Raw genomic sequence first — 27,237 nt, forward strand, 5'->3', positions numbered from 1 at the left:
TAGGAGTAAGGAGTTTTCGTTTTTCTCCTATGTTCACAAAGTCTATCGCGAATAGACTTTTTTGTTTTGGGAAGGGCGTTGATCCCGAAGGTGAGGGGAACGGAGTGTACGGCTATCGCCATTTCGGATCACGCTCCACATTGGGTGGACTTGGAGATAGGGGAGGAAACAGAAGGGCGCCCACCCTGGAGAATGGACATGGGACTAATGGCAGATGAGGATGTGTGTCTAAGGGTGAGGGGGTGCATTGAAAAGTACTTGGAACTCAATGATAATGGGGAGGTCCAGGTGGGAGTGGTCTGGGAGGCGCTGAAGGCAGTGGTTAGAGGGGAGCTGATATCAATAAGGGCACATAAAGGAAAGCAAGAGAGTAGGGAACGGGAGCGGTTGCTGCAAGAACTTCTGAGGGTGGACAGGCAATACGCGGAGGCACCGGAGGAGGGACTGTACAGGGAAAGGCAAAGGCTACACGTAGAATTTGACTTGCTGACAACGGGTACTGCAGAGGCACAGTGGAGGAAGGCACAGGGTGTACAGTACGAATATGGGGAGAAGGCGAGCAGGTTACTGGCCCACCAATTGAGGAAAAGGGGAGCAGCGAGGGAAATAGGGGGAGTGAGGGATGAGGAAGGAGAGATGGAGCGGGGAGCGGAGAGAGTGAATGGAGTGTTCACGGCATTTTATAAAAAATTATACGAAGCTCAACCCCTGGATGGGAGGGAGAGAATGATGGGCTTTCTGGGCCGGCTGGAATTTCCCAAGGTGGAGGAGCAGGAAAGGGTGGGACTGGGAGCACAGATTGAAACGGAGGAAGTAGTGAAAGGAATTAGGAGCATGCAGGCGGGGAAGGCTCCGGGACCGGATGGATTCCCAGTTGAATTTTACAGGAAATATGTGGACTTGCTCGCCCCGCTACTGATGAGGACCTTTAAAGAGGCAAAGGAAAGGGGACAGCTGTCCCCGACTATGTCTGAGGCAACGATATCGCTTCTCCTAAAGAAGGAAAAAGACCCGCTGCAAAGCGGGTCCTATAGACCTATTTCCCTCCTAAATGTAGACGCTAAGATTCTGGCCAAGGTAATGGCAATGAGGATCGAGGATTGTGTCCCAAGGGTGGTCCATGAGGACCAAACTGGGTTCGTGAAGGGGAGACAGCTGAATACGAATATACGGAGGCTGCTAGGGGTAATGATGATGCCCCCACCAGAGGGGGAAGCGGAGATAGTGGTGGTGATGGATGCCGAGAAAGCATTTGATAGAGTGGAGTGGGACTATCTGTGGGAGGTGCTGAGGAGATTTGGTTTTGGAGATGAGTATGTTGGATGGGTGCAGCTGTTGTATAGGGCCCCAGTGGCGAGTGTGGTCACGAATGGACGGGGATCTGCATACTTTCGGCTCCATAGAGGGACAAGGCAGGGATGCCCTCTGTCCCCATTATTGTTTGCACTGGCGATTGAGCCCCTGGCAATAGCATTGAGGGGTTCCAAGAAGTGGAGGGGAGTACTTGGAGGAGGAGAAGAACACCGGGTATCTCTGTATGCGGATGATTTGTTGTTATATGTAGCGGACCCGGCGGAGGGGATGCCAGAGATAATGCGGACACTTCGGGAGTTTGGAGAATTCTCAGGATATAAACTGAACATGGGGAAAAATGAGTTGTTTGTGGTGCATCCAGGGGAGCAGAGCAGAGAAATAGAGGACTTTCCGCTGAGGAAGGTAACAAGGGACTTTCGTTACTTGGGGATCCAGATAGCCAAGAATTGGGGTACAGTGCATAGGTTAAATTTAACACGATTGGTGGAACAAATGGAGGAGAACTTCAAGAGATGGGACATGGTATCCCTGTCACTGGCAGGGAGGGTTCAGGCAGTTAAAATGGTAGTCCTCCCGAGATTCCTCTTTGTGTTTCAGTGCCTCCCGGTGGTGATCACGAAGGCTTTTTTCAAAAGGATCGAAAAGAGCATCATGAGTTTTGTGTGGGCCGGGAAGACCCCGAGAGTGAGGAAGGGATTCTTACAGCGTAGTAGGGATAGGGGGGGGCTGGCACTACCGAACCTAAGTGAGTACTACTGGGCCGCCAATATCTCAATGGTGAGTAAGTGGATGGGAGAAGAGGAGGGAGCGGCGTGGAAGAGATTGGAGAGGGCGTCCTGTAGGGGGACTAGCCTACAAGCTATGGTGACGGCCCCATTGCCGTTCTCACCGAAGAAATACACCACAAGTCCGGTGGTGGTGGCGACTTTGAAAATTTGGGGGCAGTGGAGACGGCATAGGGGAAAGACGGGAGCCTCGGTGGGTCCCCGATAAGAAATAACCATAGGTTTGCCCCGGGGAGAATGGATGGGGGATATGGAATGTGGCAAAGAGCAGGAGTAATGCAACTGAAAGATCTGTTTGTGGATGGGAAGTTCGCAAGTCTGGGAGCGCTGACCGAGAAATATGGGTTGCCCCAAGGGAATGCATTCAGGTATATGCAACTGAGGGCTTTTGCGAGGCAACAGGTGAGGGAATTCCCGCAGCTCCCGACGCATGAGGTGCAGGACAGAGTATCTCAAAGACATGGGTGGGGGATGGTAAGGTGTCAGATATATATAGGGAAATGAGGGACGAGGGGGAGATTATGGTAGATGAGCTGAAAGGGAAATGGGAAGAGGAGCTGGGGGAGGAGATTGAGGAGGGGCTGTGGGCGGATGCCCTAAATAGGGTAAACTCATCGTCCTCGTGTGCCAGGCTAAGCCTGATTCAATTTAAGGTGTTACACAGGGCGCATATGACTGGAGCACGGCTCAGTAAATTTTTTGGGGTAGAGGATAGGTGTGCGAGATGCTCGAGAAGCCCAGCGAATCACACCCACATGTTCTGGTCATGTCCGGCACTACAGGGGTTCTGGGTGGGGGTGACAAAGGCGCTTTCGAAAGTAGTGGGGGTCCAGGTCGAACCAAGCTGGGGGTTGGCTATATTTGGGGTTGCACAAGAGCCGGGAGTACAGGAGGCGAGAGAGGCCGCTGTTTTGGCCTTTGCGTCCCTAGTAGCCCGGCGCAGGATACTGTTGATGTGGAAGGAAGCCAAGCCCCCGGGGGTGGAGACCTGGATAAATGACATGGCAGGGTTTATAAAGCTGGAACGGATTAAGTTTGTCCTAAGGGGATCGGCTCAACAGGCGGTGGCAACCGTTCGTCGAATACCTCACAGAAAGATAGAGGGAATGGAAAAGAAGAAGGTAGCAGCAGCAGCCCGGGGGGGGGGGGGGGGGGGGGGGGGGGGCAGAAGGACTCTCAGGGTTGTTAATATATATGTATAATATGTATAGGTCGTTGCTATAAATAATTGTATATTGGACTGTTAAATCATATTTTTGGAGAGTGTTTATCTGAGACAAGGCAGTTGCCATTTAGTTTTAGTTTTTGTTATATATTATTTATTCTTTGTTTATAAAACAGGTCATTGTTATTTATACGGTTATATTATTGTGTAAAGGATACACAATGTACTGTGATGGTTGACCAAAAATTTTCAATAAAATATTTTTTTTTTTTTTTTTTAAATCCGTCTACCTACTCCTTAGATTTACTCAAAGCCCCGGCATCCACCACACTCTGGGGGAGTGAATTCCACAGATTCATGGCCCTTTGAGAGAAGTATTTCTCCTCTGTTTTAAAACTGCTACCCTTTATCGCAAAACTATGACCTCTCGTTCTAGATTGCTCCACAAGAGGAAGCATCTTCTCCACGTCTACTTTGTCAATACCTTTTACATCTCATCTTATATAACTCCCATTAGACTTTCTCTCATTCTCTTAAACTCTAGAGAGTATAAGCTTAAACTGCTGAATCTCTCTTCATACGACAAACCCCTCATCTCTGGAGTCAATCTAGTGAACCTGCTCTGAACTGCCTCCAATGCAAATAAATTCCTCCTCAAGTAAGGGGACCAAAACTGTACCCAGTACTCCAGATGCAGATCACCAACGCCTTGTACAGTTGCAGCAACACTTCCCTACTTTTATACTCTATCCCTTTAGCTATAAAGGCCAAAATTCCATTTGCCTTCCTTATTACCTGCTGTAACTGCACGCTAGTTTTCTGAGATTCCTGCACAAGGACACCCAGGTCCCTCTGCACTGAAGCACTCGCCATTGTCATGTGAGAGTACCTTTAAGAAATGGGTGTTTATAAATGGGTGTGTATATAAATATCTGTAGTGAGAGTACCTTTAAGAAATGGGTGTTTACTACTGCAGTGATGTGAGAGTGGGTGGAGCTGGGCTGTCTGTCAGCTTTTTACTTTTGTTTTAGGCTGTTTGCTGCAGGATGTGTTTTAGTTTCGTTTTCAGTGTTGGAGCTGAAGCCAGACAGAGCAGGTGTACTGCTGTTCTCTCTGCCATGAAAAGACTATCTCTTGATCATTTGGTGAATTCAGAATTATAAATGTTTTCCAGTAGTGACTTTAACCTGATGTGCTTCTGTTAAAAGGTGTTTTAAGTTGTATGGATGTTAAAAGGAAAGCTTAAAGGATTACTTCGTGCTGTAGTCTTTGGGGATTGTATCTGAATTAATGGTTGCGAAGATGTTCACTGTATGTTTTAAAAAGGTTAACTTGAGTTCATAGAATAAACATTGTTTTGCTTTAAGAAATACTTTTCCATTTCTGCTGTCCCACACCTGGAGAGTGGGCCGTGTGCTCCCCATACCACAATCTAGTAAAAGTTGTGGGTCAGGTGAACTCTATGATACACTTTGGGGTTCTCTAATCCCTGGCCCATAACACCATTTCATGGCAGAACAGGTTCGAGGGACGAGTTCACACATAAGTTCATCTGTAAAATATTATAAGAAGCTGTCTGAGTAATAGAAAGGGGGTTTCTTATTTCGATAACTCTTTTTGCATTCATTTTGTTTTGTGTTCATGCTGTCTGGCTCTCATTGACATCACCAAGATTGGGCCAGTGTTGACAGAGGAAGGTTTTGGCAACAGTATGACCAGAAATCTTGGCACAGCACTTATGCCTTAAGGTAACTGCACCAAGTGGTTGGTAGAAGTTACCAAAATAGGAACAGAAATGGAAAGTCAGATTCATCCACTCCCATTAATTTGTTTACTGCTCATTCCGTCATTGGAGATGGTTTATATCTCTCAAGCTTCAATTATTAATTTTAAATGCATACGACTCAAAAACATTGTCACAATTTCCATTAATAGAAGCAGTGGGTCTGAAAAGTCTCCCCCACGAGGTTTTCTCCTCACTACCCCAGATCACGAGTGCTCGAGGTATTAGCACCAGTCACTCTTCCTAAATATTCTGATTATAATGGCTCACCGATAACATCCGATTCGGTAGAAAATAACTGCAAGGCACTAAATACCCACCATAAAACCGTTTATTACACCATACTGAATGTATAAGAAGATGCGCTTTGCAGGGGACATATAGCAAAACATCTCTAAATGGATACTCAGAAATTTCCACAGAGTCTGGTTCACCTGCCCTGTCCCGTGCAGCTTGTCGGCTTTCTGCCCCAGAATCCTCTGCTGGCGGGTACACTCCAGCCAGCGCAAGGCAGCGGCAAGATTTGGACACCTCAGGAATGGGAAGCTTTTTTAAAAAAACCAGCATGCACAGTCACAGAGAGACCAGTCTATTTCTAGGATATCTTTAGGGCGGCACGGTAGCACAGTGATTACCACTGTCGCTTCACAGCGCCAGGGTCCCGGGTTCGATTCCCGGTTCGGATCACTGTCTGTGCAGAGTCTGCACGTTCTCCCCGTGTCTGCGTGGGTTTCCTCCGGGTGCTCCAGTTTCCTCCCACAAGTCCCGAAAGACGTGCTGTAGGTGAACTGGACATTCTGAATTCTCCCTCTGTGTACCCGAACAGGAGCCGGAATGTGGCGACGAAGGGATTTTCACTGCGGTGTTAATGTAAGCCTACTTGTGACACTCATAAAAATTATTACTGTGGAAAGATGGGATAGAATGGTTTCGTTGCAGCGAGAGATGTTGGCTAAAGAACTCCCCATTTGCAGAATTATTTTTATATAAACAGTACACACCATGGCTAGTTTAAAAATAAGAAAGTCATCTAATACGGTGACAATTATTTACTGGTTCCACTCTCCTTACAAAGTTTACAAATCAAGGTACACAGGGGGACCTGACAAAGTAAACTGAAGATTCTGAGCAATCTTACACCCACCAAACATGCAATTCAATTCCCTCACTTCCTCCCCGCTGAGATTCTTGGATAACCAATAAAGGCCAACGATTATTACGCTATTACGTCACACAGATGAGTCAGGATTTCGACCCAGGTAAAACGTTGCTTACCTTTGTCATTTTATCACTGAAAACTCCTCGTGCATTGATGAACACCTGAAAGGCTGCGTCTGCTGCTGTCATAGAGGCATATTGCTTCCGAAGATCCAGAGATCCACAGGTAGAATAGAGCGGCTGGCCACTCGCGGGATCCATCACTGCTTTCTTCAGCTTGTGAAATCGATTGTTCACTTCCTCCTCCATTTCCTTCTGAACTCGACTTCTCGACTTTTCGATAGCAGCCCGTTCAGTCTGTATAGTCTTTGACAACGTCTGTTTGGCAAAGTTCCAACACAAAAACAATTTATTCATTCCTTATCTTCACTTTCAATGACTCCTTCTCCCTTTGCTCCTCATTTCACACATCAACAAACCCTGCTCCAGCTGACAGCGCAGTTGAGAACATTGGAACGAGGAGCAGGAGTCGGCGATTCAGCTCCTCAATCCCTCCTCTCAGCCATTCAATATAATTATGGCTGATCTCCTCTTGGCCTCAACTCCACTTTTTTTTCCTCCCCCCTCCCCTCAACTCCACTTTCCTGCCCCTTCTCCGTAACCCTTCAACCTATTAGTAATTAAAAATCTGTCTAACTCCTCCTTAAATGTACTCAAAGTCCCAGCATCCCCCGCATGCTGGGGTAGCGAACTCCACAGTTTCACAACGCTTTGAGAGAAGTAATTTCTCCTCCTCGGTTTTTTATCCTAAAACTACGACCTCTCGCTCTAGGTTTCTCCACAAGAGGGAGTATCCGCTCTATGTCTACTTTGTCAATACCTTTTATCATCTTATATACCTCAATTAGACCTCCTCGCATTCTCTAAACTGCTGAATCGCTCTTAATAGGCAAAGCCCTCATCTCCGGACTGAATCCAGGGAACCTCCTCGGAACTGATTTTTTCCAATTAAGGGACAATTTAGCGTGTCCAATCCGCCTACCCTGCACATCTTTGAGTTGTGGGGGCGAAACCCACGCAGACACGGGGAGAATGAAATGAAATGAAATGAAAACCGCTTATTGTCACAAGTAGGCTTCAAATGAAGTTACTGTGAAAAGCCCCTAGTCGCCACATTCCGGCGCCTGTTCGGGGAGGCTGGTACGGGAATTGAACCGTGCTGCTGGCCTGCCTTGGTCTGATTTCAAAGCCAGCGATTTAGCCCAGTGTGCTAAACCAGCCCCTGCCAGAATGTGCAAACTCCACACGGACAGTGACCCAGAGCCGGGATTGAACCTGGGACCTTGGTGCCGTGAGGCTGTAGTGCTAACCACTGCGCCACCGTGCTGCCTCCCCTAACCCAAATATATGCAGGATAGGTGGATTGGCCTTGCTAAATTGGCCCTCAATTGTAAAGAAAAAATAATTGGCTACTATTAATTTATAAAAACAAAAGGGGCGACATGTGGCGCAGTGGTTAGCACTGGGATTGCGGCACTGAGGACCCGGGTTCGAATCCCGGCCCCGGGTCACTGTCCGTGTGGAGTTTGCACATTCTCCCCGTGTCTGCGTGGGTCTCACCCCCACAACCCAAAGATGTGCAGAGTAGGTGGATTGGCCACGCTAAATTGCCCCTTAATTGGAAAACAAATAATTATAAAAACAGAAACCAAGCTGCCCGGCAAACAAATATTGATAGAGATTGGCAGAGAGGGGTTTAATGCCAGATCATGGAGGTAGTGACTATAGACAAATAGTTCAATGTTGTTCAACATGTGGCGGAGTAGCTCGCATTGCTGCCTCGTGGCGCCGAATCCCGGTTTTGGGTCACTGTCCACGTGGAGTTTGCACATTCTCCCAGTGGGGCTCCTTTTCAAGTCCCCTTTTACTAACTGACCTTCCTGCCCCCAAAGAGGAGCTGACAGGCACTTTGACCTTTGACACAGCTAAATACTGAAATAAGAACAGAGAGGGCCTGAAATACGCAGCAGGTCCTCGAGCAACTGGAGAGAGAGAGAAAAAAAACAGGTTAATGTTTTGAGTAGAAAAGCCTTTGTCAGAACTCGGGAGTTAATCGAGTAGGGTTAAACAAGTTGGGAATTTTGTCTTTCGAGAAATGAAGACTTAGCGGAGACGTGGGGCTGGATTCTCCGTCCCACCCCGCCACTTCTCAGCCTCGACCCGCCGGCGGGAGTCTCCGTAACACCGGCCGGTCAATGGGGTTTCCCGTTGTGGGGCAGCCCCACGCCGTCGGGAAACCCCCGGGCGCCGGCAAAACGGAGCATCCCGCCCCATGATATTGATCCTTCAAGTAATGAATAGATTGGACAGGGTAGATGCGGGGGGCTTCTACATCTTGGATCGGATTGGATTTGTTTCTTGTCCCGTGTACCGAGGTACAGTGAAAAGTATTTTTCTGCGAGCAGCTCAACAGATCATTAAGTACATGGGAAGAAAAGTGAATAAAAGAAAATACATAATAGGGCAACACAAGGTACACAATGTAACTACATAAACACCGGCATCGGGTGAAGCATACAGGGTGTAGTGTTAATGAAATCAGTCCATAAGAGGGTCATTTAGGAGTCCGGTAACAGCTAGGAAGAAGCTGTTTTTGACTCTGTTCGTGCGTGTTCTGAGACTTCTGTATCTCCTGCCCGATGGAAGAAGTTGGAAGAGTGAGTAAGCCGGGTGGGAGGGGTCTTTGATTATACTGCCCGCTTTCCCCAGGCAGCGGGAGGTACAAGAATCCAAAGCCATGGGCCACAAATACAGAATTGTTACCAATAAATCCAAGAGGAGAATAAGGAGCTATTTCTTTACTCAGAGTGGCTAAGAGTGTGGAACTCATGTGATTGAAGCAAATAGCTTAGAAAGTCTCAAAAATAAATTGGACAAGTGCAGAAAGGGAGAACAGGGAATAGAAAGACATGCTAAATAGGGATGAGGTAGATAGATTGGGAGAAGAGCTGTGTATGCACCAACAACAATAGTTGGGCTGAAATGCTGCACTCTTCTATTTGGTTCTGACAAGGCCATTGCCCAAAACGTTAACATATTTTAACATCATGTAAATTTGAAATGTTCACCTCAAAAAGTTTGGTGAATGCGCGAATCAAGGCAAACGTTTAGTGGCAATGTTTGCTTCTATCTCCATGGATAGGCTGATTGAAAAGGCAGGCATTTACGGAACAGTTTGGATAACAACTTACAGGCGTAGAGCGCCAACTTCAGCAGTTACCAAAGAGCTGATGGCTCCCAAGTCTGAATCAGCATCTTTAGCATTAGCAGGGCAGTAAATGATCATGTATGACTGGCTGAAATGAAATAATCTATCAAAATAAAATAAAGGCAACTTACTGATATCAGAAGTCCGATGCTAGTAATTCTGATTCCAAGCTCGTACGGCGAGTCACAGTGATAGTGATCTGCTAAATGCTTTATGAAATCAGCCAAATCTATTTTTTGTGCCCTCTTGTCTCTTTTATATTGCTGGAGGCTCTGGAGGGGGAAGGTTACCAGTGAATGTCTGCAGGTTTTTGTGATGACAATTCAAAGAATAATAAAGAATATAATAAACAGAATGGAACCAATTAAACGTGCATTGACAATCAAGAGATTCTGAACCTTTGCATGCAGATTTTAACACTGCTCTTCACGGAGCTAATAAAAGGTAGCATTAAAGATTGACATGGGCAGAACCATCAATTATAATACTGACACTACGGAATCCCTCATCTGTGCTAAGCCTCTGCATGTCTCCCTGGCTGTTGGAAGATGAAAGGGGGCAACATGGGTAGGCGCCCATGAGATGTACATTTGTGTGATGTAGCTGGAAAGGTAACACTGGAGGAAGCCTGTGGACAAATTAACCGCCTACTCTCTCGGTGACAAGTAATGCATGGCACAGGATGACAGAACCAAGGGTTCACAGGTGTAGGACGATCTCACTAAAACTTTATCGCACCAAAGTAAACTTTTACCCAGCCTCTCCAGTAGCCGTCAGCAACAGGATTCACCTGACCAGTCTTAAAGTTTATGCATTTTCTAAGTTGCAAAAAAAGCGACATAATAAACACAAACATAATTTATTCAGCTCTGGATGACTGAAACTAACCTCATTGTAAATATGTCCCTCAATCATACAGGCAGTTTTATACCAATCAAACATGCCACTGTACCTGTAAAATATCCACTGTCTCAATTTCAAAAATATCCTCATCCTTCAGCGACTGGGGCACTTTGAACATCCTGTGCACAAGGGGCTGCTTGCATAAAGGGCCGAGTTTCAAATCTTCAAAGCTCTGCTTGTTTTTCAGTGCCGCCAAGCACTGATTCAGCTCATAAAGAGTACTGACACACCGGATACTTTCAAAAGCCTGAAAATATGTAATAAGGAGCATTAATTTGCTTCATTTCGAGAAGGTATCTTATCGGACATTAGGGCATAAGAAAAACAAAGGGTCATTTTAAAAGGAAAATACAAGTGTCACCGCTGTAAAAAGCCATGACTGATAAAAGTTTCTTTGGTCCTATCGAGGCCATTGCTGGAAGCAAAGACAGGGCAGGGAGGGCAGAAATCACACCCTGCCGGAGCACTGTGTCAGGTCGACTCTCTACTTACTTCGATAAAAATGGTGATTTCTCGCTGTGTTCGACGAAGTTCTAGAATCGCGGGGAGTTGTTTAGTAGGTTGCCAGACCCCAATATCTCTCAGGCTTTGTATCCTGAAGTGGTTGCAAACTCTGCTCACCACCTGTATATAGAAAGAGAGAAAGAGTGAGAGCGCGCGTTCGAGAGAGGGAGAGAGAAAGAGAGAGTGAGCGTGACAGAGACAAAAGAAAGGGGAGAGCACAAACGTTTAGTTGCAGTATGCTGTGGTTCTATCATGCAGGCTTTAGTTGCTGAGAAAGAAAATGCTGATGATGCCTGCCTTTAATTTATCTCAAAAAGTTTTTAAAAGGTAAACCTGTGTATGCATCAAAATGTATTTTTGTCTGTACTTATTTTGTTCTAACACAGTCACATAATAGATCTCGCCTGCAGAAGCACATCTCAGAACTGATAGGGTGTAGATTGTTTGGATCTACATTGTGATGTCTGAATGGTGCATCACGACATATCGGAGAAGAGAGACAGCACATATATATATTATCTGTTATTCCAAAATATTGCCAATATTTTCCCAGTATATTCCTCTGGTAAGGCAGTGTAGGAATTCTCTAGCCAAGAGGACTGCTCAATTGACGTGTATATTTATGACCGAGATCAATAAGACTGTTGGGCACAAAGGAAATGAGAGATATGGGGTTAGTGCAGCAACAAAGCACTGATGTAGAGGTTTAGCCATGTTCTTATTGAATCGAAGAGGAGGTTCGAAGGGACACATGGCTGACTCCTCCCCATATATCTTATGTTCTTATATATGTTCCCATGTATATTTTTTAAATGCTATTCTCCTTGGTGGGGAGCTTCGCGAGCATGAGGGCCTTGGAGGAGAAATTCGGACTAGTAAAGGGGGAATGACTTTAGGTACTTGCAAGTGCGTGACTTCATACGCAGACAGATCCCATCCTTCCCACGCCTCCCACCAAATGGGATCCAGGAGAGAGTAGTATCCAGGGGAGAGGTAGGAGAGGGGAAAGTCTCGGATATTTACCAAGAACTCATGAAAGGGGAGGAGTGCCAGACAGAGGAACTGAAGCTCAAGTGGGAGGAGGAACTCGGCGAGGAGATGGAGGAGGGGGTATGGGCGGAAGCCCTGAGTGGGGTAAATTCTACTGCAACATGTGCCAGGCTCAGCCTGATTCAGTTCAAGGTCGTACACCGGGCCCACATGACGGTGGCCCGGATGAGCAAATTTTTGGGGGTGGAAGACAAGTGTGCTAGATGCGCAGGGGGGACCAGCGAATCCCGTCCACATGTTTTGGGCACGTCCAAAACTTAGGAGATACTGGGAGGGATTTGCGGACGTCATGTCCCAGGTACTGAAGGCGAGGGTGGTGATGAGTTCAGTAGTGGCAATTTTGGGGGTCTCGAATGACCCGGGGGTCCAGGAGGAGAATGTGGCCGACGTCTTGGCCTTTGCTTCCCTGGTAGCCTGGCGACGCATACTGCTGGCATGGAGGGACTCAAAGCCCCCGAAGACCGAAGCATGGCTCTCGGACATGTCGAGCTCTCTTCGTCTGGGAAAACTTAAGTTCGCCTTGAGAGGATCTTTATTAGGGTTCGTCCGAAGGTGTCAACCATTCATCGACTTCTTCGCGGGGAATTAAACGTCAGTGGTGGGGGGGGTAGATTAGAGTAGGATAGGGGGGATAAATAGGCGGGTACTGTTTATGAGAGAGGATTGGATATTTGCACTATGTTTTTGTTGATATTTGCACATTACTGTACACTGTAACTGTTTATAATGCCAAAAATACCTCAGTAAAATTGTTTGTTAAAAAAAAATGCTGTTCTCACTACCACAGATCAAATTAATGTTTCAAAGAGTCCATTCTTTACATACCTTCGCTTCGGTCACATGTTCTCCTTCAGCTGCAAGGGCGCGAATGAACTCATCAATCCGCTGGTTCACATCTTCCAAATTGATGGGTTTATTTCGATGGCGCTCCAGCATATCTGGGACCAATGTCTCCACTGTCTGCATGACAGATCTATGTTCCTCCCTTATCCGTGAAAAGAAGTGTTGGGGGTATCGGTCCTTTGATCTCCTCTTCCTCAGTTCCTCCTCTTTCAACTTTTTCAGCTCCTCTTTTGATATTTGTGTGTCCAATGCAGGAAAGTCTTCTGAAGACGCCGTTGACAGTGCAGGTGAAGCTGAACGTTGTGGCTTTACTGAAGCATTGAGATTTTGATTAAATGTGTAAGATTCAGTTGGTTGCACTATACAATTTGCTATAACCAATGGTGCCGGGCGAATTAAGTGGGACACGGGCACAGGGTCTTTCGTTGATGTGTCCTTTTGGTGACTTCTCGGATTTGTCCAGGCTCCAATTTTCTCAGTATCGTCCTCTGAAGATGCTGTTGACAATGCCGGCGACGCTGTTTTGCGTTCTGTGAAACCAAATGTTATTCGTGGTCCTGTGGGGCCTGGCCCAAGGCTGGACGGCAAAGGTATTAATGGTGGGACACAGAGAATGCCATTGAGTGGTGATATGTTCTGCCTATACATTGGAACAGGAACTCCATGTATGGCTGCTGAACGAGGAAAAAAACATTAGCCGTTGGCATATTTCCCTGCAGTTCATCAAAGATCATAATACTGGGCTCAACTTTCATTTAAAGGCGCTGTTACTATTTCTTCTTTATAAACAAATGACAAAAAGAAACGCCATTCGGGGAAAGGATAGAGAGAAGGAAGGAAAGGGAGGATAAATGAAGGGGTGGTGGGGGAGAAAACATTCCTCTGAAGGAGGCAAGATAAATCAAAAGACGAAACAAGCCATAATGCTCTTGTGGACTCTGCTGCCAACTTTCAACCGTATTAAGATACAAAAGGGTTTAAAAACGCATTGCACATTAATTACACCCGTCCATATTCATTAACCTTATCATAACTCAACAGCATCAATGTTTGGAAAGTTTTTCAAAATTGCGACCCCAAAGATCCAATAGGTAAAGTCATAAGACTTTGGTGTATTAGACCATACCAAACTGTCAGAATTTAGATGTGGTTTAAGGAAATTAACACGTTTCAACTTTGCACTTATTTCTAACAAAGGTATAAAAAAGACAGTAAGTCAGACAGAATTGAGTAAAATAGTGTTATTTTCAAGAAGGATGCATATCAGGGCTGTTTTCAGCTTGTCTACTGCTGAACCCCTCACCCATGTCTTTCGTGCCTCCATTTTGTTGATTATTCCAACGCACTCCGAGTTGGCTCTCCTCACCCTACCCTCCGGATATTTGAGGTCAACCAAAACTCTGCTATTGTCCTAATTTGCACCAAATCTCTGGGGCGGCACGGTGGCTCAGTGGGTTAGCACTGCTGCCTACGGCGCCGAGGTCCCAGGTTCAATCCCGGCTCCGGGTCACGTCCGTGTGGAGTTTGCACATTCTCCCCAAGTTTGCGTGGGTTTCTTCCCCACAACCCAAAGATGTGCAGGGTAGGTGGATTGGCCTCGCTAAATTGCCCCTTAATTGGAAAAAATAATTGGGTACTCTTAAAAAATTTTTTTTTATCTCGTTGATTCATCATCCCTTGTTCTTGGAATAGAATTATCGAATGGGGTTGACAGCCCGATAGAAAGAACATTGACCGGGGCAGCACAGTGGCGCAGTGGTTAGCACTGCTGCCTCACGCGCCAAGGTCCCAGGTTCGATCCCGGCTCTGGGTCACTGTCTGTGTGCAGTTTGCACATTCTCCCCGTGTTAGCGTGGGTTTTGCCCCCACAACCCAAAGATGTGCCGGGTAGGTGGATTGAGCACGCTAAATTGCCCCTAAAAATTGGGGAAAATTAATTGGGCACACTAAATTTATTTTAAAAAGATTTTAAAAAAGAAAGAACATTGACCCATCTGTGCTGGCTGTCCATCAGAGCAATTTAGCAGCTGGTCCCACTCCCCCGGCCATTTCCCAGCAACCTGCAAAATATTTCCACTTCAGGGGATTACCCAGTTCACTTTAAACAAACCTGAAGGGACACACTTTCGCCGCAATCAGTTAGAAACCTGCAGAGAAAATCCTGCCCGAGTCACTGTCTTTTCTAAAAAGGGCGTAGGCGCAGTGGGATTTACTCAAATGATGACAGACCCGAATAGGTTCTAGCTACAGTCTGGGACCCCTTTCTCCAGAAAATACCGAGGGGGTGACCTAATGGAGCTGCGGACTCAAGAGGCTACCCACTGTAGGGTAACTGCAAGGAGCAGTTGAGGTAAAATAGCATTTAAGGGAAAGTACATGAGAATATCTGGGTACACATATCAGGAAACGATTGACACATCTTTCGTCATGAAAAAAGGAGGCCAAAGGATGACTTCCAGAAGGGAGAAAGGAAGAGAAAAATATGTTGATAGGGATTAGATGAAGGTCTGGGTGGAGCATGTTAAGGGCACCTGGTAAAAGTCGATGGTTTTATGAAAGGGGAACCTGACCTCAGCTCAATGACAATAAACTGTGTGTTATTCCTGTTTCACATGGGAGAATTTTAGTCTGGATTAGTGATTTGAAAATTGAAATACCTTGTGGTTGTGGAGCAATTGGAAGGACGCAAGACCTTGAAGAGCTTTTGCCCACACTTTCCATACTTGGCATGGGCACCGGAGCGGGCACGGGAACAGGTGCTGCAGAAGCTGGCTTTGATTCTTGAGAATTGTTCTCCCCTGTTTTCACTATCCCGCAGGCTTGTGTGGACTTGAGTTTGATATAGTTCCCCCCTCGCATGGGGACCAGCTCCAGCACATCATTCATGGATTTGATGAGCTCTTTTATGGAGCCGAATCCATACGATTTTGTTCTTAGGTTTCGCCCATAGGTCTTGCTGTAGAGTTCATTTAGTTTTGTTTCAGCAATGGCATTAAGGTCAGCCGAGAACAGCCCCAGTACCTCGCCACGCAGCTTTTCCATTAATTTGTCTAGGAGAACACAATAGAGTTAATTTTGTACAATTTTAGATCCCTTTTAATGTACAAATAGCATGTGGACCTCTGAAAAACCAATTAGACTAATCTTACGCATTTCCCAATGGCCAGCTCAAAAGCATCAGTGCAAAGCAGAAGCTATGCCGAGTGAGGTGACCACCAGTCATTCAGAATGCGTGGGCAGCACCCACAGACGAACTGCAGCCACCAATACCAACAGCTTGGAAGTAGCAACATTCCAAATGATTGATTCCATTGGATTTTCCCAAATAGGACAGAAGCCACTGTGAATGATCTTGCATATAAGCAAACGCTGGCCTTCAGACCAACATTTCCAATGGGAAAACCATAGATAAATGCATGTCTGTCACACTTTGTTAAAGAACCAATTAAATCACTCAAAAAGTGTTTTTCCGGCAGCACGGTGGCGCAGTGGGTTAGCACTGCAGCCTCACGGCGCCGGGGTCCCAGGTTCGATCCCGGCCCTGGGTGACTGTCCGTGTGGAGTTTGCACATTCTCCCCATGTTGCGTGGGTTTCACCCCCACAACCCAAAGATGTGCAGGGTGGGTGGATGGGCCACGCTAAATTGCCCTTTAATTGGAAAAAATGAATTGGGTACTTTAAATTTTTTTTTTTTTAATGTTTTTTCTCCACAACCTATTTACCAAAGTTTTCTTGTGCAAAAAAAAAACTTTTCCGGGGTGAAAAGGCTCTCCTGAATTCATTATTAGATTTCTTTATGACTATCATATCTGGATGACCTTTAGACATTCTTGTCCACGAAGAAGAAACAGTCTCTCTAAGTGCACTCTTTCACAATTATAAATATCTCAATTAGATTATTCCTCAGCCTTTTACACCCCCCTCCCTCGCCCCCCTCCCCCAACCCCCACAAACAAGAACTAGCCTCTCGATCCTTTCCTGGCATGTGCACCCATAATAGGTTTATTTCAGATAAGTAATTTAGCAAATGCCATGTTCTATCATAAACTGCTTATACATTGGTGATTAATACTCGCAACAATGATTATATTTTAAAAGATTTTTAAAGAAGGCAACTACAACACCCTGTAAAATCCAGCCCCCGATCATCATCACTGATTCTAGTTTTTAATTCCACATTTATATAATTAACTTTTTTAAAAAAATTTAAATTTAGAGTACCCAATTCATTTTTTCCAATTAAGGGGCAATTTAGCGCGGCCAATCCACATTCCCTGCACATCTTTGGGTTGTGGGGGCGAAACCCACTGAGATACGGGGAGAATGTGCAAACTCCACACGGACAGTGACCCAGAACTGGGATGGAACCCGGGACCTGGCGCCGTGAGGCAGCAGTGCTAACCACTGCGCCCCCGCGCTGCCCACATTTATTTAATTAACTGAATGTAACTTCCTCCAACTGCCGAAAGGTGGGATTTGAACTGACTTCTAGGTTTCTGAGCACGAGGAGAGAGTACTTCAGCCAATGCAATACTGGGTCTGGCAGACAAATTGCGGTGGGACAGGAAAATAGGGAAAGGATTTTCCGATGATGAGGAGATAGGGGGAGCTGGGGTAAACACTAAAGGGACTATGGGAAAGGTGGCAGCTGATAGCCCGAAGCGGGTGGCCTGGCTCTCGATTGGCTGGATTCCATTCCATGTCGGACCAGCCGGGGTTGGAAACGGGCGCGGAGGGGGATGTTATAGCCTTCGCCTCGTTGATCGCCCGAAGGCAGATCCTGTTAGGGTAGAGATCAACCTCGCCACCCTGTGCCCTGGCGTGGCGGGGGGACCTGCTGGAATTCTTGACGCTTGAAAAGGTCAAATTTGAACTGAGGGAAGGATGGAGGGTTCTACGATTCATGGGCGTTATTCATTACGCACTTTCGAGAATTGGATCACATCGAACTTAGGGGAGGGTTGGGGGGGTGGGGGGAGGGGGACTGTGTGTGTTAATGGTGACTATGGGCGATTCCTGATTCCTCTTTGTCATTTGTTTATGTTAACATGCGGGCCAATGTCTGGGGTTTGGTGGGAGGATGGGATCGTTATTATTGATATGGGGATTGACATTACATTCGTTACTGATTATTGTTTATTATTTGGGCGAAAATATGAAAAAGGAGAATTTAAAAAATATTTTTAAAAAAGGATTGTTCACTGCTGTACTGTCCGATGGTTTCCAGAAACCCCAATATCTCCAAGTTGGGCCCAAACATGCTACTTCCTCCAACACCACCACCCTGCTCCCCCCACACCAAACCCACTGGTGCTACATCCGAAGACCCACTCTTCCGACTTCCCCTCAGCCAATCCCAGAATCCCTTCCATTTATTGACAAGCTTCGGACCGTGACTTCCGACTCCAATTCTCCCAGGTCCTCTCTGACAAGATACTAGGATCTACCCTAGCTCCCCAAGGCCCAGGGGCTGCCGAGTAAGTTCTATTAGAATCTCACATCAGGTGATACTCCAGACATTGCCCTCAGATCCCAAGAACTTTTCAGTAAGTCTGACTTAAGTGACGACAACAGCTCTGCTCTAAAACAGCTGACTCATTCTGAGCAATGACAACAGGAAACTTGCTTTTCTAAACCCAGCATCAAGACTGTTCAAGGAGGATATTGTCCCTGTGCAAACATTAAAATTTGATCATAAAAATTACACCACAATATACTGGAACTCTTAAATAACTGCCCAAGCTCCATTCTAGTTATATATTTTACAAACTATTGTAATCCCTTGTCACACATTGCAGGTATCTGCTATTTGCAATTGTTGCTTTGAGCACCAAAGCCATTCTGAAGTCTTTGAAAGTATGGCAAAATATAAATGCGACAGATAAATTTCATCCTCACTTATAACAGAGAATTAGAGATAGGGGCTGGATTAAACAATGCCTTTCGGTTATATGCTTAATTAACGACAAAACTACTTTTCAATTTGTTGGTAGATAAACAGCAGGTTCTGCTAATGGTTACCAACAAAGGTTCAGAAAAACCCCTGCCGGAAGGAAGCTATCTGCTGGAAATGGTAGTGTGGGGTAGCGTGCTGGTTCAAACTAAAGTCCCCCGCCCCTCACACACAATGAACGCTTGATCTGAGTGGTGCTATCACGGGGCTGTGCCACAGGGAAGGATGCAAAGGAAAATGATGAGGTCATTCCTGAGCCTACTCTCACACAACTTTTCAAAATGTTTTCACATAAGGGACAATTTGGCGTGGCCAATCCACCTACCCTGCACATCTTTTGGGGGTGAGACCCACGCAGACACGGGGAGAATGCACCAACCCCACATGGGCAGCGACCACTCACACCTTGTAACTGATTCGAGAGGTGCACTGGTTGAACTTTGAAGACCAAGGTCACCTGATGCCCACTCTACACACAGGACTGATGAATAGAATTATGATTTGTAGCAGGAGGGAACAGATAGAAACCTTTATCCTTCACGGCTGTGTACAGATATACCCTTCACAGCAATATCAGTCAAGACAAAATATACTTCATTACTATAACCACATATCTCCAGCAATTCAATCTGTTTGTTAGACTGCCAGAGAAAACCTAAAATATCAATATCAAAAAAGCACAACCACAATAATTTACAGAATACAGTGCTTATCAAAATTACCAAGAGAATAGTGTTTACTAAAATCACCAAGCCAACAAACAATGCTTATTAAAATCACCAGGAGTAGTGTTTGCTACAAAAGCTGCTTCTTCCTTACCTGACAACCAAAGCACAGATTCAGTCAGAAAATGTGATTGTAAACATCAGCCTAGCTGGAAAAGCAGACACCCTAGTCATCTGCTGTTTCCGCTCTCCTAACTACTGTACGTCTCTTTCCTTCTGTTGCAACAGCTACAGAGCTCTCACCCAATGAGGAGCATGATGGTGGTGATGATGAAACGAAACTGAAACGTACCAGCCATCAGGAAATGAAAGGCAAACTGAAGTCTAAAGACACAGTCCTGAAAACACTCTTTTTTCCCCCAAAAACCATTTCTATTGGCCTTGTATCACACAGGGAGAGAGAGAGACACACACACACATTGTAAAAATGTTTACAGTATAACAGTAAATAGCACAAGTTGAAATTGCCTCAAATGGTGTGGAAATTTAAAATAAGGACAACACTATTTTTAAAAATAAATTCACAGAATGTGGCTGCTATTGACAAGTCCAGCATTTATTTCCAATCTGTAACTCCCTCTAATCCACAGCCTTGAATTCAAACTGTTTCATCACACAGACTAGCAAAGGACAGCAGGTTTCCTGCCCTAAAGACTTTCGGTGTATTAAACTGGCTTTTTAAATGACAATTCTCAGCAGCTTTTTTTACTCCAGATTTATTTAATTAATTGAATTTAAACCCCCCCCCCCCCCCCATCTCCTACGGTGGAATGTCAACTCGTGTCTCCAGATCATTAGACCAGGTTTTGCAATTCACAGCTCAGTATTACCATCACTGTACTACTGTACCCACATCTGATTTACATATACTCTTTAATGTTACACCTCACACAACTTTTCAAAATGTTTTCACATAAGGGACAATTTGGCGTGGCCAATCCACCTACCCTGCACATCTTTTGGGGGTGAGACCCACGCAGACACGGCGAGGTTAAATATGGTTAAATAGCTCAGTGCTATTTGTGGATACTGTGGGAAGATTCACGTAGCAATGGAGAATGCAAAAGTCTACCACAGACACCTAACAGCTGATTGCCCCATTGTTGCAAAATAAAAATACCTGATAAGACTTCCTGGATGTGCTAGTTGGGTATTTTGTTACAGAAATGTATTTCTGAAATATGTATCACTAAAATACTGAATTAATTTGTAACAAAGACTGGATCTCTTTTTTTAAATAAAAGATCTGAACAATGAAATGGGACATTTTTCCATTTCGTTTTCCCTTTGGACTTGGAGTAGATCTGCAAGTCTGACGTTACAGATTCCTCAACAATCACATGACACTGCTCCCAAGTCTGCAGAGAAGGCTGTTACTTTGTGGATACAGATTTAAATAGCTGGCAAGCCCCATTTCGTTACCAAGATATGGGGGTGGAACTGGACACATGTTATCCACTGCTAAATAAAACAATGCATCCAAAAGTATACAGGACGGGCCAGGTTTCACCTTTGATTTGATATCAGAATCCTGTAGAAACTATTTCCAATCTCTCTCCTTTCTAAAATCCCAAAAGATATGTTTGAAAGGAAGTTAAAATATGCAGCCTTGGACTTCCGGTGGCGGCCCTGGAGTGAGTGCTCACATATCTGGTGGCTCCCGCTCAGGGTCGTGCTTTTTGGTCCTTCTCCACCCCAATCCGAGGGGTGTTGGATGGCAAACGGTGCACGAGTGCTGGGGGAATGTAATACTCCTCTGGTGAGACTGGTCTGTGGCTTATCGGACGAGGAGCGCAACGAGGAAGAGGCTTGACAAGAGGGAGGAATGGGGTTGCGACATGGGAAAGGGTGGCGGAGAGTGGTGGGACAGCGCTGCCCGCCCAGTGGTCTGTCGAGCAGCTGGTGAGCCTTCTCAACAACAAGTTCCAGCAAAGGAAGGAGGCCTCAGAGGACCTGGCTAAAGTGGTGGAGCCGATTAGGACGGCGATTGAGGGCGTGCAGCAGAGGCAGGAGGCAATCCAGAAGATGGAGGAGTCGATGGGGGGAGCAGGAGGATCAATTGACCTCGGTGGAGGCGGAGGCAGGGATGGTGACGAGCAGCCAACAAAGGCCGAGGGAGAAGTTCGAGAATCTTGGACCACCATCCCAGGAGGATCACCGGATCAAGGGAATGCCGGAGGGTATTGGAGGGCCGCGGGCCGCTGAGCATGTGGTGGACATGTTAGAGAAGCTGATGGGGAAGGGGGTCTTTGACCATCCTCTCGAGGTGGACCGAGGGCACAGGGCACTGAAGAGGAGGCCGCAAGCGGGGGGCCGCCGAGGGTGATGGTGGTGAGGCTGCATCGTGTCCTCAACAAAGAGAAGGTGATGAGGTGGGCGAGGCAGAGAATGTGCACCTGGGAGGAGAACGCGCTGCGTATTTATCAGGATCTGGGAACGGAGCTGGTCAAGCGGAGGGCCGGTGCCCTCTACAAGGAAAGGGGCCGGGGACTGGGAGGAGTGTAGCCACCTGAGTCAGCCAAGTCCCGATTTAAAATGGAGAACAGCAAAGGCTGAAGGGAAATTCAGCCAACACAGGCAGAAACCAGCAGGTACAAGTTACTGTGTATTAAACTCTGCAAAAGCCCAGACAGCATTGACACCAGCGACCATCGGCATAATAATGTAGCAGCCATCTACATACTAATGAGCGATCCCTGGGAACAATCGCAACATTTGGGATAAACAAAGCCAAGCCAGACTCCCCGGCGCCAGCAGGAACCAACACAAAAGAGGTTAACGGACACCTCAAGACCGCCCATCGATCAGGGAGCTGCTCCAGTATTGGAGAAATCGAACCAAACGATTGGAACAAAGTCCAATCACCTAGAACTAGGTACAGGGTCCGCCCCGAAAGTCGGGAAGCCCCTGGGGACAATAAAAGTTAAGCCCCTAAGTTCAAATCGTCCTTCTTGACCGGGTCACTCATCAGCACGAACCAAACCTTGACAGTGACCGGTTCAACTGCCGCCGATATCCAGTAAGTCTTAAGTCAACGCTCGCTACGACATAGGCGCTCCTAGCTACCAATCCGTACCAACTTGGAATCCCGCAGGCTCAGAAACCGAACGAAAGACCATTTGTTCCCCTGACCTGGTGGGCCAGTCCGAAGTTAAGTATAGGCCTGTTAGTTATAGAAGTAGCTTAGATGTAGAATTTGTGCATGAGTAGCGATTACTGTGTATAATAAATGTGCTTTGATTTGAATCTTACTAATCGGTGTATTGAGTTATTGATCATTACTTGAACTTGAACCTCGTGGCGGTATCATAAAGATACCTGGCGACTCGAGAGCAAAGGTTATAAAACAGAGCCAATTTAACCAACCAAAAGTTAGCAACAGAGTGCGAGGAGATTGAACTTTGGAGTGGTGTGATGTATAGAATGTGGGCACACAGGGTGGCAATTGAGCTATTGGCAATGGCGCGCAGAGCATCGTGGGATTGGAGAAGGATTGAGCGGGCAGAGTAGCACGGTGGCCCAGTGGTTAGCACTGCTGCCTCATGGTGCCGAGGTACCCGGTTCGAACCAGGCTCTGGGTCACTGTCCGTGTGGAGTTTGCACATTCTCCCCGTGCCTGCGTGGGTCTCACCCCACAATACAAAGATGTGCAGGGTAGGTGGATTGGCCACACTAAATTGCCCCTTAATTGGAAAACAAAAATAATTGGGTACTCCAAATTTACAAAAAATAAGGATTGAGTGGGGAGGGGTCGAGCACAGAGTTTTGTTGGATGCAGATGATCGCCTGTTATATTCCTTGGAACTGGTGGGGAGTTGACACGATTATGGAGATCCTGACGGAATTAGGCCGTTTCTCTGGGTATAAATTGGACCTGGGGAAAAGGGAGGTGTTCCCGATTAATGCCAGAGGGCAGGAGAGGAGGCATGAGGAGTTGTGTTGTGGGTGGTGGGTGTGAGTTTGCGGTATCTCGGGGTACAGGTGGCATGGAGCTGGGCTTAGCTGTATAAACTGAATTTGGCGCGGTTGGTGGAGGGTATGAAAATCGGACTTTAAGAGGTGGGATGTGTTGCCGCTGTCATTGGCTAGGCGGGTGCAGATGGTTAAAATGACGGTGCCCCCAGGTTCTTCAGCATCTCCTCATCTTTGTTCCCAAATTCTTTATCAGGAAGGTGAATGGGATCATTTCATGTTTCGTGTGGGCAGAGAGACCCCACGGGTGCGAGGGCACGTTAGAAAGGCGGTGGGGGGGCTGGCACTGCCGTACCTGCTGAATTACTACCGGGCTGCGAATATCTCAACGGTGAGGAAGTGGTATCGGTTTTGGGGCAGAAGGGGGCAGCGTCGTGTAGGGGACGAGTCTGAGGGCCCTGTTGTTAGTGCCCCACATGTTCTTCTCGGCCTGGTATTCTGTGAGCCCAGGGGTGGTCTCAGAATTGAGAGCTGGGAACCACTGCGGGCAACATTTCGGGTTTGAAAGCACGTCTCCGTGGCAGCCGGTATGCGATAATCGCAGGTTTGTGCCGGCAGGGTAGGATGCGAGGTTCCGGGGGTGGCGGCAGGTGGGGAGAGAGTACTTCGGGGACCTGTTTGCAGGGGTTACGTTTGCGGGCCTGAAAGAGCTGGAGGAAAGGTCTCAGTTGCCCCGGGGGGGAATGGATTCAGGTACCCTGCAGCTGAGGGACGTTGTGAGGAGAGAGGAGAGGTGTTGTCCTTCCCGGGGCTGCCGCCTCCGGTGTTGTCTGAAGAAAGGTTGTTGTCCGAAGATGACATTGGGGAGGGGAGAATGGCAGATATTTATGGGAAGTTGATGGAGAGGGAGTGCGCGCTGGTGGAGGAGGTTAGGTGCAGATGGGAGGAGTTGAGGGCCGGGCTGTGGATGGAGGCCCTGTGGGGGGTGAACGCATCCTTGTCATGTGCGAGGTTAAACCTCGTCCAGTTTAAGGCGGTGTATAGGGCCCACACTGCGAAGATGAGCCGGTTGGTTGCTGGGGAGGGGGATAGGTTGTAGATGGCGGAAGGTAGGGTCTGCAGGCCCGTTACCAGCTGCTGCGTTTGGCTTCTGTTTTCGTATCTGTTGTTTTGTTTTTTCTGACATTTCTGATAGAGGCCTTTAATAAAAATAAAAGATGCTGCTGTATAACTCTATATCGAGACTGTGCATTATCAAAGGTTCAGGACACAATACCTCACTCATTCCTCAGTAACAATTTAAACTACAATTCCAACACTCTGTGTCACATACCCCCTCCCCAGCCGAGTTTCCAGCCCCGTAATCTCCAAGACTTCCACATGGCCAACATCACTGGTTTAACCCGCCTCAGCTTTACTGTTGCTGGAACCTCCATATGTGCTTCCATACCCTGTCCAGGCTCAATTATTCTTGATCAGCCTCACAGCTTCCACCTTCCAGGAACTTTGGCACACCCAAAATTGCTGATCGCATCCTGCCCATCGAAACACCCATCGCCCCTCCGTGAAGACTGGCTGACGCTGGCCTGCCAGTACAACAATGCTTCAATGTTAAAATTCACATTGTCTTCAAATCCTCCCCTTTCTCTGTAACTTCCTCCAGAACTCAGCTGTACCATCCTGTTGAACCCAAAACCTCCAAGAACTCCTCTCTCACACATCTGGATTTAAATCACCCCTCTCTCACACATCTGGATTTAGATCACCTCTCTCTCTCACACAAAACTGGATTTAAATCACCTCTCACACACAGCCGGATTTAAATTGTCGCTCTCTCACACATCTGGATTTAAACCACCCCTCTCGCGCACATCTGGATTTAAATCACCCACACACACATCTGGATTTAACTCACCCCACTCTCACATCCAGATTTAAATCACCCCACTCTCACACATCTGGATTTAAATCGCCTCTCTCGCACACCTGGATTTAAATCACCCCTCTCTCACACATCTGGATTTAAATCACCCCTCTCACACATCTGGATTCAAATCACCCCTCTCTCACACAAAACTGGATATAAATCACCTCTCTCACACACATCCGGATTTAAATTGTGTCTCTCTCACACATCTGGATTTAAATCACCCCTCTCTCACACATCTGGATTTAAATCACCCTCACACACATCTAGATTTAAATCACCCCACTCTCACATCCAGATTTAAATCACCTCTCTCTCACATCTGGATTTAAATCACCCCTCTCTCACACATCTGGATTTAAATCGACCCTCTCACACATCCGGATTTAAATCACCTATCACATCCGGATTCAAATTGTCTCTCTCACACATCTGGAGTTAAATCATCCCTCTTACACATCTGGATTTAATTCACCTCTCACATCCGGATTTAAATCACCCCTCTCTCGCACATCTGGATTTAAATTGTCTCTCTCTCACACATCTGGATTTAAATCACCTCTCACATCCGGATTTAAATCACTCCTCTCTCACACATCTGGATTTAAATCATCTCTCTCTCACACATCCGGATTTAAACCACCTCTCTCTCGCATATCTGGATTTAAATCGTCTCTCGCACATCTGGATGTAAATCACCTCTCACACCCGGATTTAATTCACCCCTCTCTCGCACATCTGGATTTAAATCACCTCTCGCATCCGGATTTAAATCACTCCTCCCTCATACATCTGGATTTAAATCACCCCTCTCTCACACATCTGGATTTAAATCGCCTCTCTCTCACAAAACTGGATTTAAATCACCTCTCGCACACACCTGGATTTAAATCACCTCCCTCCCACACATCTGGATTTAAATCACCCCTATCTCACACATCTGGATTTAAATCACCTCACATCGGGATTTAAATCACTCCTCTCACACATCTGGATTTAAATCACTCACACATCTGGATTTAAATCACCTCTCAAATCTGGATTTAAAATCACTCCTCTCACACACCTGGATTTAAATCACCCCTCTCTCACACATCCCGATTTAAATCGCCTCTCTCGCACATCTGGATTTAAATCGCCTCTCTCACACATCTGGATTTAAATCACCTCGCACACACATCTGGATTTAAATCACCTCGCACACACATCCGGATTTAAATCGCCTCTCTCTCACACATCTGGATTTAAATCACACATCTGGATTTAAATCGACCCTCTCTCACACATCTGGATTTAAATCGCCCCTCTCTCACACATCTGGATTTAAATCACACATCTGGATTTAAATCGCCCCTCTCTCACACATCTGGATTTAAATCACACATCTGGATTTAAATTGCCCCTCTCGCTGGCAGCCGGACCTTTAGCAGTCCAGGGTCTCGGCTCGGAATTCCATTCTGGAAACCCTCCGGGCGGGATTCTCCGTCCCGCCAGCAGTGGGAGACTCCATCCTGGCAGCCGGCCATTGGGGTTTCCCATTGTGGGCACCCGCACACCGTCAGGATCTCCACGGGAGTGAGTGCGCTGCCGGCGAAGCGGAAGATCCCGCCGACAGAGAATCACATCGCCCATCTTTCGCTTCCCTTTAAAATGTTCCTTCGGGCAGCACGGCGGCGCAGTGGGTTAGCACTGCAGCCTCACGGCGCCGAGGTCCCAGGTTCGATCCCGGCTCTGGGTCACTGTCCGTGTGGAGTTTGCACATTCTCCCCGTTCCCGAAATGCTCCCCTACTGAAACCTCTACCACCTGGCCGGGCTCATTCCCCAATACCAGGTCCAGTACCGCCCCTTCCCTAGTTGGACTGTCTACATATTGTTTTAAGAAGCCCTCCTGGATGCTCCTTACAAACTCCGCCCCGTCTAAGCCCCTGGCACTAAGTGAGTCCCA

The 27,237-nt window shown here is 46.7% G+C and overlaps 1 protein-coding gene across 9 annotated transcripts in view; it reads right to left on the reverse strand.

The window, feature by feature from the left end:
* Positions 1-27,237, reverse strand: part of LOC140395710 (uncharacterized) — a 223,914-nt gene that overhangs the window by 97,290 nt on the left and 99,387 nt on the right. For 6 of the 9 annotated variants that reach the window (XM_072483820.1, XM_072483821.1, XM_072483819.1 and 3 more), the window contains 6 exons: positions 15,431-15,823; positions 12,756-13,447; positions 10,869-11,000; positions 10,426-10,623; positions 9,605-9,745; positions 6,323-6,583 (listed from right to left, as the gene is read on the reverse strand). In XM_072483820.1, coding sequence (XP_072339921.1) covers positions 6,323-6,583; positions 9,605-9,745; positions 10,426-10,623; positions 10,869-11,000; positions 12,756-13,447; positions 15,431-15,823 — 1,817 coding nt within the window. Of the gene's footprint in view, positions 1-6,322; positions 6,584-9,604; positions 9,746-10,425; positions 10,624-10,868; positions 11,001-12,755; positions 13,448-15,430; positions 15,824-19,546; positions 19,642-27,237 lie in introns of those variants that run through there. The other 3 variants (XM_072483824.1, XM_072483816.1, XM_072483822.1) reach the window with 3 other exon arrangements.

Source organism: Scyliorhinus torazame, chromosome 18 (genome assembly GCF_047496885.1).
Source record: "Scyliorhinus torazame isolate Kashiwa2021f chromosome 18, sScyTor2.1, whole genome shotgun sequence".
Taxonomy (NCBI): Eukaryota; Metazoa; Chordata; class Chondrichthyes; order Carcharhiniformes; family Scyliorhinidae; genus Scyliorhinus; species Scyliorhinus torazame.